Raw genomic sequence first — 13,903 nt, 5'->3', positions numbered from 1 at the left:
ACTCTGGGGTTAACACTCCAACTTTGCCTCCCTGTTTGCATTACCAGCAGCTAAAAGACCCAAATGCCCAGACTGAAGATGCAAAGCTGTTTACTTATTACTTCTGGCAAAAAAACCCCATAGAGTCATAACATACCTTGCACTTGTTAAAATGATAACTTTAGAATAAAATAATATTTTGAGCAATTAATACAATACAATGACTCTCATCTGCCCAGACTGACTTAAATGAAACTTTATTTCATTGTCAGCTTGCTCCAGATTTGCCACTGACTTGTGTTCAGAGAAAGTCTTCCATCCCAGTCAGATCTTCCACATCAACTCCTGTTACTGCCAAGGCACTTCTACAAGATTTCTCTTTATTTTGTATAGGGAGTGAGACAAGCAGTTGATTCTGTAAGATCACAGACTGGAGTTAAGTAAATATCTGCTTGTTGTTTTAGCAACAGCCAACCTTTACTCTGCCTTTCTTTAAATAAGCCATAATAAAACATTCAGATTTTACAATTTGGCAGAAACAATGTTGAAATCAAAGCAGAAATCTTTCATAAGTTAATCATCTTAAAGTCTGTACAACATCAGCAGAACTTCTCCCTCTGTTAAATATTCCCATAAAGCAATGGCATGTGAAAAAAGTAAACCATGTATCTTTTATCTCTTCAGCTGGTGGGAAGAGAGGCAATTGTCTATTTGGTCTCATTTGATACAAATCCTCCATTTATTTTAGCATGTGATGAGACTGATTTTGAATCCTCTTTTTCCTCTGTTTTCTCAACATCTGTCTTTGTTTTGACCCGGTGTCTTCTGTAAACACGGTAGCCTGGGAATTGGTATATATTTAGTATTAAATAAAGAAATGAGAACAATTACCTGAAGAAGACATTGTAGTAACATGTAGCTGTGCAACATTTCCCTTCCTTCTATCATTAAAACATTCCGACACCTCCAAAGGTTATGTTCATTTATGTCAACTGTGCTCATCAACAACGACAAGGGAAATACTCTAAATTCTGCACCCGATGTTTAGCTGCTTTGCTTTTCTCTTCTGTGCAGTGACCTTTACAGGTATAGTCTGTCTCCTTTGAGAAGTCTTTGGGCTGTTGGCTGGGTCTCTGGGACTGACCCTCACTTCTAAGTGAGTCCTGCTTGGCAAAGTGACAAAATGATTTGTCTGTTCCCATGCCATCACCTCGTGCCTCACAGGCTGTGTCCCTGGGGCAATGCTCTGGTAAGCAGTGTAAAATGACCAGTTTGGAGGTGGCAGCTCAAATGCCACAGCTGGCATTAGGCATGAGCAAGAGGAATAAGATTCCTATTCTTGGTAGGTTTGTTGTAGTAGCAGTAATGTTACTCATGAGATGTATATGTGGAAGGAAAAAAAGACCTTTATCTCTAGTGGAAGATATTTTTTCACATCATCCATGAAGCTAATGCCTGTTCTCTCAAAAGCTGTTAGGAGAGGGAGTTTATTCATGTTTGTGGAAACAATCCTATTGAGCATCTGTACACCCAGGCACTCTGGAGCTGTGGAATAAGATGCATTTGCTCTTCCTCAGCCAAGAGTAATAAAAAACCTGTGCTCAGTGTACTCTCCTGAACCCAGCTGTAGTTGATGGAGATCACAGAATCGGTTGGAAAAAACCTTAAGGTCATCGAGTCCAACCATAACCTAACATCTCCCTATACAAAACTGTTAGACCATGTCCTTAAGCACCTCATCTAAATATCTTGTAAGCACCTTCATGGATGGTGACTCTACCACCTCCCTGGCAGCCTGTTCCAGTGCCTGATGACTCTTTTGGTGAAGAATTTTTTCATAATATCTACTCTAAACTTCCCATAGTACAACCTGAGGCTGTCTCCTCTTGTCTTATCACTTTTTACCTAGAATAATAGGATGCTACAACTTCCTTTCAAGCAATCAAAGAGAGCAATGAGGTCTCTCCTCATCCTCTACTTCTCCAGGATGAACTACCCCAGCTCCTCAGAGGACTTGTGTCAAGGCCCCTAGCCAGCTTTGTGTCCCTTCTCTGGACACATTCTGGCACCTAAATGTCCTTGTAGTCAGTGGCCCAAAACTGAACACAGTTCTTGAGGTGAGACTTCACCAGTGCTGAGTTTTAGGAGTAAAATTACTTTCTTTATCTTCCTGGCCACACTATTTTTGATGGAGACCAGGATGCTGTTTGCCTTGTTGGCTGACTGAGCACACTGTTGCCTCCTATTGAGTTGACTTTTGACCAGTACCCCCAGATCCCTCTCTGCCAAGCAAATTCATTCCCTTCTTTGTGTTGAAAAACAGGGTCTTTCAAATCTTGAACTGAGCTTTGTATATTCATATTCCTAGTTATGTACAGTGATGCTATTCAGCTATCATTTTGGTCATTATTCAATTAACTATTTTCTATTTAATTATTTTTGCCCCTTCTGGTTTTCTCCATATCCATGAAAAATGAGACTGATAATAATAATAATGATTATAATAATAATAGAAAATATATGTACTTTACCAAATAAAAGTATCAGTGCAAACAAGAGCTGGAAAATGCTGTAGATGAGTGGGAAAGTAAACATAAGTTCAAGTTGTTCAGGAGTGAAGGAGAGCTGTACTATAGTTGAACATAGCTGAGTGTTTTGCATGCCTGTTTCCAGAGACACTGTACGACACCTAAAGTGAATAATACAAAGAAAATGGTGAAATCATAGAATCATAGAAGCAACCAGGTTGGAAGAGACCTCCAAGATCATCCAGTCCAACCTAGCACCCTGCCCTAGCCAGTCAACTAGACCATGGCACTAAGTGCCTCAGCCAGGCTTTTCTTAAACACCTTCAGGGATGGTGCCTCCACCACCTCCCTGGGCAGCCCATTCCAATGCAAATCACTCTCTCTGCCAACAACTTCCTCCTAACATCCAGCCTAGACCTCCTCTGGCACAACTTGAAACTGTGTCCCCTTGTTCTATTGGTGGTTTCCTCGGAGAAGAGACCAACCCCACCTGGCTACAACCTCCCTTCAGGTAGTCTCCAGACTAAACAACCCCAGCTACCTCAGCCTCTCTTCATAGGGTTTGTGTTCCAGGCCCCTCACCAGCTTCATCGCCCTTCTCTGGACACGTTCCAGCACCTCAACATCTCTCTTGAATTGAGGGTCCCAGAACTGGACACAGTACTCAAGGTGTGGCCTGACCAGTGCTGAGTACAGGGGCAGAATAACCTCCCTTGTCCTACTGGCCACACTGTTCCTGATGCAGGTCAGGATGCCATTGGCCTATAGGTCCTCATGCTTTTTTAACAATAGGGATAAGCAAGAAATATACAGTAATGAATAGCTCACATAGTTAATGAACCAAGCCATAATCATAACACATGGAGTTCATGTCAGTTCAGCAATTGTAAAGGACCGTGGTCCACCTTGAAACCACATATGTGGCACTCACTATCTTCCTGCCTTGTAAAGATGTTATAAATTGTAATCTTCTGAATTTTAATGAGAAAGTTTATCACAGTCCAAACCTACTAGTAAGTCAGGTTGTTTCATGCTTTTGAAGTGAAGGACATGGGAAGACATGAAAGATTGGAGGAAAAACTACAGTGAGATAGAGTTTTATCTGTTCAGAATATCCATGAAACTATGTTGGGAAATGTGTGACTGTAGTGCAGTTAATATTTAAGAAGCATTCTCAATGTTGAGTAATCTTTGAATAAAATCTTTTTTGCCACCTGAGAAAAGGCTACAGGTCTTTGTTACAAGGAATTTAATACCTGTGCCAAGGCAGACCAGCTAGACGGGCCAGAACGAATCCCAGAGAATAGCCAGCTGCTGGAAATATGGTGCCAATGATCCATAATTTGGGTGAGATAACCCAGGAACTTTTGTAGAGTATTCCCCCAACCACAGCAATGAGTACGATGAGGACTGCTCCAACAATGGAACCGACCTGTGAGGGAAAGAAGAAGGACTATATAAATAAGAGACCTCGAGGAAATCTAATGGCATCAAACATAGTGTCAAACATACCCATACGTGTCTCTGAGTCACTGAAACATTGTATTAAACATAAACCCTAAAATTTATGGCAATATAATTAGCAGCAGCAGACAGATTAGATAGCTGCCACTTGTCCCAAACAGATGAACAATATGCTTCGACACATGGATACCAAGACAGACCAAGACATAGCTGTAATAGGTATCTATAGCGGATACCTGCAAAGCTAGATTCTCAAAGTCTTGGCTATAATTGTACTTAGAGCTGAGGGTAAAAGATAATTTCACAGGTATCATGTGAGCAAGGAACAGTGCACATTAAAGAAAATATTCCCCAGAGCTGTTGGGAAACTGATGGCTCAGTAGCTAGCATGATGCATTTCTCTCCACGTCTTGGGCAATCACGCTTTGGGGCTCAGTATAGCATATGCTAACTAGACTCCAGATTGTTATTGATAGGAAATTATTTGCCAAGTGGAGGAGTAAGTTTTCAATGTGGCTGAAAATCTGTGTTTGAAAAGTTATTGTGAGGTCATATAACATTTCTGCATAGAGATGGTCACTGAGTTGATCTTATTTCCTATGGCTGAGAACTTTGCTGCTGCTTGCCAAAAGAACAAAAAGATAACTCCCTTTTCCTGATAACCAAGTGGAATGTCTGCCCCTATGGCATGTGTTGCCAGGGATCTCAATGGCTGACTTCTGAGGCTAAGCTTAGGAGAATCCATTTCAGTTAAAACATGTATTCCAATTCAACTGGCCTCATCAGTCTTTGGCTGATGCATTTATAAGAATTGAGTGAAAAAGTACTTTTGTTTGACTGAGCTATTAACCACATGCACCTAAGAGGAAGAAACATAATCTGGCCATGACAAACTCTTCTGTTTCACCTGGTACACTATTTTTGTGTTCTTATCTCCATTTCTCACTATAGGTACCTTAATCTGACAGCTACAGCTCAATCTCCACTTGATGCTCCATTGTCCTACATGAACCAGACTGTCAATGGAAGTTACTGTGAGCTGCTCACCCACTCAGTAAGAAAGAAAATAAAACACTGTTTTGTTGACAGAGCAAGTACAGTGGGTTTTTTTCCATGTCAGTTGAAATCCATGCTTTGTCCTTAATTGATTAAAGGGGAATGGTATGGTTTCAAAACTAGCACTCAATAGTATCCAAGTTTGTAAGTAACTTATGAGTGCATTTAAATATACAATATACTAAGCTAACAAAAAAAAAATAAAATTAATAGTTTTTGCCAGAAAAAAAAAAACCAACAAGTATTTGATGCATCTGAAAGTATCTTGCAATGAGTGCATTTAAATATACAATATACTAAGCTAACAAAAAAAATAAAATTAATAGGTTTTGCCAGAAAAAAAAAACCAACAAGTATTTGATGCATCTGAAAGTATCTTGCAAAGGTACACTGAATTTTATGTATAGTCTTGTTAGAATTTTTAACAGCTGGAAAATTTTCAAAATGCTTTGTAATAAAAATTACCTCCACGCTCAGGATTGTCCCCCAAAATTAGCAAAGTGTTTTAAAAGTAGGAAGGTTTTTTTTTTTTAATCCAGAATGCTTTCAATTTTTGTATTACTTTGCAGAGAAAATCTGTTTCCAGTTGACTTGAATGGTTTTCCTTCCAGTTTCAGTCCACGTTATAAAGTGAACTCAATTACCAATATAGTTGCAGCCAAAGACAAAAGCAGGTTGTTTGGATAATGATGGTTTCTAATAATGTATGTGACTCACACCTGTTTGTGTAAAGGGAAAGCAATATATTTTTGCACTGTCTCTTTTCTTTTCTGATGAAAGCTTCCTGGCTCTTATAAAGTAAAAAACTAACGCTATGAATATCTTTGGTGATGCTGCTGATCACATAATTTATTCATAATTACTAATACTTTGGCCTTCTATATCCTACCTTAAGTATGATTTTTGCTTTGCTAGGCCATTTGTAGTTAACATACATCCCGAATGAAACAGGAATTACAAGAGATACCAGTGAAATTCCTGTAAAAAAGAAGAGGGGAGAAGTTAAGCATGCATATGGTGCAGAAATTTGCTGTGTAGAAAAGCTATGGGTAGGGAGAAAGCCTTCAGAGAATGTCTCTGATATGCACACTCCACAGCACGCGTGTGCACTCTACCCACACCTGCCTATTTGCTTTTCTATGGAGTCTGTTATCTTTGGCAGCCTGTTGAAGTAACTGCCATTCTGCTGAGCTATATGTTCATTCACCTGCATCAGAAAGGCAAGCAGAAATTGGAGTGTGCTAATCATCACTCTGCTGTGCTGTGAGTAGCTATACTAAATGTTCTTTTTGTCTGCAGGTGTTTCGCTACTGTACCATATCAACCACAAGTTTAGAGCTTCTTTTGTTTTGGCCTCCCTCCTTCGGTATTTATTTTGAAAGCACAGGCAATGTATGTGATTTCTCCCCACCCCAGGACAATGGGAAATGAAACTGAAGAATATGAAAGTGACTCTGCTGGCTTTTAAGATTAGCACAACGTGGAACCACGCTTGCTAAGCACTAGGGCCACAGCTCTGCAAAGAACCGGAGCGTGTATTTCCAAATACTTTGACTATTTTCTCTTTGCAGTTGGATGAGATTTTTGACAGGAGGTCAGACAAAGCCACTCCTGCTGCTGTAGATTGCAGCCTTTCAAAGAAACTCAGCAGTTTTAATCACTCGCTTAATTATCCATGTGTGCTTGCATACCTTGCCAGATTATGGCTTCAGCACTTAGCACTTTCCAGGGTTGTGTCTTAAAACTGTTACAGACACTTTCATCCAGGGGAGATAGTTATTTCTTCATGAATTATTCCATGTTCTTACCTCAGTACCATGTGAGTCTCCAAACCATTTGGCAAAAATAACCTATGCACAATCTCCTCATAAATATCTGTACAATGTATCTTTGTTCTGCAGAAGTGGGGGTGACCTGATCTGAGTACCTAATTACCATGGAGGTTAGAAAGTAGAAGGATGAAATGGTTGTTACTGGATGGAGGATGAAGGAGTCAGCAGGAAAGTGCTAGTTCACTGGACTCACCAATGCTGTCATAGGGGAGTACAATTGCATCATAATCAGTCCACATCTTGGTGTAAAGAAAGAGGCAAAGTGGCATCATTCCCATTGCAAACAATGTGGAGCAAACTGTCATGCTGATGCTGAAAGGAAATTGGTTGGAATGTCAACTCATCTCATGATAGCCTGCAGTCTTTCTCGTTTTCTTATTACAACTTCACGTCTTATGAAATGTTGGGCAAGAAATGCTGCTGGCTACAGTTAATTTATCCTGTCTATTAGGTTAAAAAAAAAAGCTAAATGAAGGGAATGGTTTCTGCTGAAAAGAAAGGAACACGAAACATCAATGTGTTCTGCAGCCACAGAATGATAACTTTCAGTGCAAATGAGACAGTCCAACAGGCAGCCATCAGGTGGGACTGTTGACAAGTCTGTCTGCATGCTGCCCATCTGCCTGGCTTCTGAGAAAACAGCAAGCTGAACAGGGTCAGATGGACATGCAATATAGCTTTCCATTAAATCATCAGTTCTAGAGTGTTAAAACTTAACATCCAAAGTCAACAGCACAAACCAAAATACTTCATTGTCTAGGATGTGCGACGGAATGAAATTTGCTTCCTGTATTGGTTTGCTCCAGGCCAAAGAGCAGGTGCTGTGAATTTCTTAGTGAAGATGATTGTCATATTGCTGCTTCCTTGGTTTGTGCAAAGAAATTTCTGTTTTAAAATATAAAGTCATGAAACCATCAGGTCTGACATACCTTGTACTAAAAGATGTGAAAGAATAGATTAATTTACATCTACAAACCAAAATCCCCTCACAAAATAGTGAGAGTTCTAATTAAAGGACTTTGGAAGCTTCCTTATGAGCCTTACTTCTGATTTCACTTTTGGTTCACTTGCCATCATACAGATGACTATTGACCCCACCTCATGAACGGAACATATCTGAATAAATATAGGATAATTGATATAGAAATTAGAGTAATTGATATAGAAATCATAGGAATATCTGCACTGATTTTGCTTCCTGTCTCTCTCTACTTCAGAGTCAGAATTCTGTAGGAGCCTCTGGCAAGAGAGTCTTACAGAAAGAGAAAAAAGAATCACAGTCTTCCGATAAAGTCAAGCCCCAAGTGGAAAAAAGAGTTTATTTTTCTCTACCTCCATATTTCCTACATCTTCAAACTGTCCCTGTATCTACAGTCTGCTCCAAAATCTACATGTTCTCTGACCCCATTCCTTCTGCTCACAGAAGCTCCCAGGGGAGCTGTGGACGAGAGGAGATGGTGATTTAGAAGCAGTGGTTTTTGTGAAATATTGAGAGATATCAAAACCAGATGTCCCCATGGAAAGATCTGGAGGATCTGAGTTTACTAAGAAAAAGATAGAATCTCATACTTCATCTCCTTGTGATTATATGAGCAGTAAGGAATTAACTCCTGCTCTAACTTCTGGTCTGTATTTGGATAGTTTGGAGCAGAACTGCGGGCAATTGTGATGAGCTGTTACACATAAACAAACTCTCAGTTAAGAACCACCTCCTTGTCTGATATGATGGGCAGGCTTTCTCTAATAATATACTGGCTCCAGAAACCAGACAAAGTACTCATACTGTTCTTCTGTCAAGAACTGAAGATGCTTTCAGCGCTGTCTCTACTGTACTTCCCATATCCTCTGGTCCTTGCATTATTTTCACAAGGATACTGACCTTTGAATCCTTAAGGTCTTTACCTGATGAACAACCTTTTAACAGGTATTTTCAATTTGCTTCACTCTCAGCCAGCATCATGGAATATAAACCTTATTCTTATTCATAGCATCATCAAATTGGATTTTTACCACTGGTTTAAGTGACAAGATTCTGAACATATGAAACTGAAAAAGCATAGTTTAGCTCAATGTATTCTTCCAAGAATATATCAGGACAGAATTTCAGACTTGTGCTGGATGTCTTTCCATTTGTGCTTTCTTAGGCTGGTATTTATTGAAATTACTATGATAATATAATATCATAGCTCTTTCTTCCACACTGGAGAAGTTGGTGATTAGCAGAGCTGACCTCATACATAATTTGAAAGGTGGTATTACATTAACACCTGCATGTGGCAGAAAAGTTCACTATTTTAAAGGATGGAAAAAATGTCTTATTAAAGCTACAAGCATTAACATTTTTAGTCTATTTGCCCTAGCTCCACATCTTTCTTCTATTATATTTTCCATTTCTAGTCCAGACTGGCATATGATAAATTGGGTGAATGCTCCAATTTATGTTACTCTACGGGAAACAGAGAAGTGATCCTGTTTATTCTAAAACAAAGTAATCAGGATATAAAAATATTGCTCATTTTTAAAGGTTGAGTTAATGAACACTCCATGGAATTTGCATAGAGAATAGGGTTCGATTCTCCTTCATATTTGATGTCCTAGACCATGCCAGGTGCCTACATATCTGTATTTGATTTCAGAACACCTGTCACAGAGACCATCACACTTCATCACAAAGGAGTTTTTAAATAGTCCTTAATATGCTGATCTGCCTTAGTCAGTGCCATCAAGTCTGTAAACCTTTCCCTCAGTTTGAACACTTTGCAGAAGGTTCCAGGAGCAGATCAAACTACCAAGAGTGATTTTTCATTTGTACTTGTTTCCAAAGATAAAACCTATGCCTGTCTATTCATTCTACAGAAAACAACAGAGAAGGGAAATAATTTTCCACAGGTGGTCTTTTTCAAGGAACATTACTTCAGGAACTGTTTCATAGCCACTACTTTATACAGAGGATTAAAATCCTAAGTTCCCATGTGATTTTTTGTTTTTAATGCCCGAGACCAGGAAACAAACAGAATCACTAAAATAGCTCTGTCTTGGACAAAGATTTTGTAATTCTTAAAGTATCTTGGTGGTCTTCACTAATGCTGTTTTCCGCAAGATCTAAAGATTTACACTAGAAACATAATATACACAATTTTTTTGGTGCTGTCTTGCTCATGAATTCTCAATGAACCTACTAGTAGAATAACTAACATCATTGCAAGAAGGAAGCTCCACCATGTATGGGCCAGGACACAAAAAATTACCAAAATCCTAGACAGTCCTTTCAGATATAAAATTTACAATGTAAAAAGCCATATGAACTACTTAGAAAATGACTGCTCTTACCTTAGGTCCATGTCTCCATCCACCCAGTAAGCGATGATATTAGAGGCTGTGCCCCCTGGACAGCATCCCATGATCATCACCACCACAGCTTGAATAGGAAGCACATTAAAGGCCAGGGACAGCAAGAAGGCTGTGAGAGGCATAATTCCAAACTGGCAAAGGAAACCCACAAAAATACCCCAGGGTCTTTTTATGTGGCCCCAGAATTTCTGAAGTTCCACATTGCAACCCATGGAGAACATCACCAAAGCCAGCAGGATTGTCAGAACAGTACTTAAAACTACACTCAAAGTTTCATTGAAAGTACTTTCTGGTAGCACACAAGATGCCCCATCACAAATAGTAGCATTTGCTGGACAAGCTGTGGAGTTTTCTGTATCTCTAGTGTGAAACTGCTGAGAAAGAAGGTGCATCTGCATTTTGAAATACAGAACTGCTCAGCACATCCAAGGCAGAATTTTCAGGTCTGTGCAAATGGTTGTTTGTCAGTGATTCCTTTTAAATGATCCAGGAAGCAATAAAGTGCAATAAATGGTTGAACACTCTTATTGTTTTTGAAGGGTTTGGCACAGTGCTGATTCATATAGTTATAAAAGTTGCACTTGCTCGTTACGGTGACAATTAATCATTTATCCATATGATAATGAGGAATCCCACATCAAGAGAATAGCTTTGTTAATATTTAAGGGTGTAAAGCAGGCTTGTGATGCAGCTGAGTACATGAAATGAGAATCACAGGAGGAAGAGAAAGTTTAGTCTTCATTCTTTGAATTTCTTACATGCATTTGGGAGAGCTACTCAATGTGGGCACTGTCTTTGGTACTACAGGGATCTCTGGGGTGAGTGACTGAGACAAAAAACTATAGATAAAGATCCTGAGCTAAGATTTGAAGCTGCAATCCTTGCTAAGTGTTGCAGCATTCACAACGACACACAGAGTCACTTCAATGTGGTATGGTCCAAATTTGGTTGTATTTCTAGTATAATAGAAGTTAGGGCTGATGATAACTTTATCACGGGTCTCTATGCATGTTTGGGTCACTCCTGTCTTCTGAATGCAAATTCTAGGCAATCTTCCTGATTGCTTTTCATCTTCTACATAGTCCTGAAGGCAGTGAAGATTGTCAGCTGCAAAGTTTCCCATCATCTAGTCTATCAAAATGTCATCTGTATTGTTGGCTTTAGCACATGGGAAACTGCCACTACCCTGGCATCTCCACATCTCTTCAGCCTGGGCACTGGACGCCCACTTGGTGGCTGCTCTTCTTTGTTTGTGTCTCATACTGGTCTCAGCCACAGAAAGAGAGGAAGAAGAAAGGAAGGGAGTGGGGTGAAGAGCCATGGACTGTGTCTATTTGGTGGAGATTTATGGTTCTCTTGGCACCTTCTACAGAGCGCAGCCAGCACGGTCAGGCTTTTCTTCAACTTAAACTGAAAAGGGAGAATGATGAGAGGACCAGTGTGTCGTGATGAGGGTGGAGGAGGAAGGACCTGCATTCTGAGCCAAGTGTGAGGACTGAGGAGCAGGGTAGTGGGGTTGACATGATACTGGGGAGCCATGGTACCCAGCCAAAGCTGACCAACATTGCATCATGTTTGGCAAACACACCATTTTTTTGCCTGCTGTGGCATGAAGATTGGTAGATAGGTTTCTTGTGCCTGACTAGTGTGGCTCATTCTCCGTCATCCTCATGGCTCAAAAGGAAAGAGAGACCGAGACAGTACAGTTTTCCTGGGGCCCCTTTTGAGTCTTACAGCTCTAGAATGGGCACTAGGCATGATGTATGGTGCGATTTACACCTTGTTTTTGTGCATGGCATATTCTCATTTCATTTGGAGGCATCCTCAGTGTATTTGCCTTCTGCTGTGTGTCCTGTTTTCCATCTCCTGCCTTAACCCACATTTTTCTCTCATGTGTGCTTTCCTGTGGAAAAATACCATATAACAGAATCACAGAAACATCCAGGTTGGAAAAGACTCTCAAGATCACCAAGTCCAACCTACAACCCTACTATACAAGATTCACCTTAAACCACATCCCTAAGCACCACATCCAAATGACTCCTAAACACATCCAAGGGCAGTGACTCCACCACCTCCCTGGGCAGCTCATGTCAGTGCCTGACCACTCTCTCCATGAAAAACTTTTTCTTAATGTCCAATAGAAACCCACTCAGTCTCAGCTTGAGGTCATTTTCCCCTGTTCTGTCTCCAATTACCTGTGAGAAGAGACCAGCACCATCTCCACAATGTCTCTTCAGACAGTTGTAGACTATGAATCAATGCTTAGATATCTCGACTGTGTTTGCTTCCCTTATAGAAGATTGAGTCCAAATATTCCTACACTGAATACCAAAACAACCTAGTACCACTGATATTCTGTGAGAGCAAAAGAAGGTGCAAGAGCAGTTACATGAATTTTCAAGCCAAAACAACAGTTGCAACAGCAACAGCAGCAAAACACTAGAAAGCTGAAATAGTTTTGACTACACAGCATGACTGAATCTTGGTCTAAAGTTTTAAGAAGTCTACCAAAGTCATTGGGGTTTTGGTTAGTCAAAGATTTTCTCCTCAGGCTCCCTTAAAACTTGCAATGCTTTCCAGGGATGTTTTTTGATATTTCTTTGTCTATACCCAAGCTTTGGGCAAGAAGTAGCTTCTGGTGTAGACCTTGGAGTAAAAATACAGTGTGCAATTGATGTCCCCCTCTCCTCCCAACACCATTAGTTTTCAATACAGAAATATTGTTTATTAGTGTAATATGGTAAGCTGTATTTATCTTCAAGAAGCAAGAATCCTACAGAAAGTATCATCATTTTGTGCCAAACCTCAGTGTGCGAAATGATAGGCACTGTGGGGTTTTTTTGGTTTGTTTTTGTTTGTTTGATTTGTTCTTTACTTTAGAGTGTGAGCTATTGAGAGGGAGCTGACTGCATTGGAAAGGATTTCCCATCATGCTGTGGCTTTATAAAGGGGGTCAGCTAAATGGCTGTATCTGCTAAGTCACTGTTGGGTGCCCGATGGGATAATGTCAGAGTACCTTTATCCTCCCAGGCAGCTGGCAACTCCTACCCTGTGATTAGTGTCATACCTGTGCGACCATGGTATGTCTAATAGAACAACAAGCGAGGTAATTCAGAGTAGATGAAAGGAAAAGAAGGCTAAAAGATCTTGGTTAGGCAGAAAACTTCTTGTCCTTACCGCATTTGCTGTCAAACAGTGTTTCAGGATCTTTGATTTTTCAACCTGACTCTTTTAAAGCGCTAGATGGGTTTTAAAAGCACCTCTACATGAAGGTTTTCTGTAAAGCCTCTATCAGAATTTGCACTTGAACTTGTTCCTTGTTGAAACTAAAATGTTTGACTAGAGTATTCTGAGATTTTGAACAAGCCTTGGGGCCTGTAAATATTTATGATGCTATGGGACCACAGAGGGAGTGATTTGGGAGAGGAGGTGAGGGATCTCCAACTCACAGCAGCTGTTTCTCAGGCAGAGCCTCATTCAGGGTCTTGCATTTGCCTTCTCCTTTCCCCTTCCAAGTGCTTGTCTGAGCTGTGAAGGGGTGCTCAAAGCTGTTCCCCAGAAACAGCACAGAGAAAGTGTTCCTGAAGTTGGTCTTCAGCCTCTGCTGAGAGATAAGGGTGTCCAGCCCTTGTTTTGCAGTTTGACTACTGGAAATGGAGTGGGAGATGCAGGTTTTCAACTCATCTGACA

General features: G+C 40.3%; 1 protein-coding gene and 1 long non-coding RNA gene across 2 annotated transcripts in view; one reads left to right on the top strand and one right to left on the bottom strand.

Annotated features, from left to right (window-relative positions):
* LOC135175713 (uncharacterized) overlaps positions 1-13,903 on the top strand; it is a 125,272-nt gene that overhangs the window by 62,201 nt on the left and 49,168 nt on the right. The window lies entirely within an intron of this gene.
* Positions 687-10,608, bottom strand: SLC10A2 (solute carrier family 10 member 2). Its single transcript, XM_064144036.1, has 6 exons — positions 10,190-10,608; positions 7,053-7,171; positions 5,917-6,005; positions 3,764-3,939; positions 2,511-2,668; positions 687-820 (listed from the first exon to the last, which is right to left on the bottom strand). The coding sequence occupies exons 1-6, from the start codon at positions 10,606-10,608 to the stop codon at positions 687-689; spliced, it is 1,095 nt and encodes a 364-aa protein (XP_064000106.1).

Source organism: Pogoniulus pusillus, chromosome 5 (assembly GCF_015220805.1).
Source record: "Pogoniulus pusillus isolate bPogPus1 chromosome 5, bPogPus1.pri, whole genome shotgun sequence".
NCBI classification, from domain to species: Eukaryota; Metazoa; Chordata; class Aves; order Piciformes; family Lybiidae; genus Pogoniulus; species Pogoniulus pusillus.
This window is presented reverse-complemented; position numbering and strand designations above follow the sequence as displayed.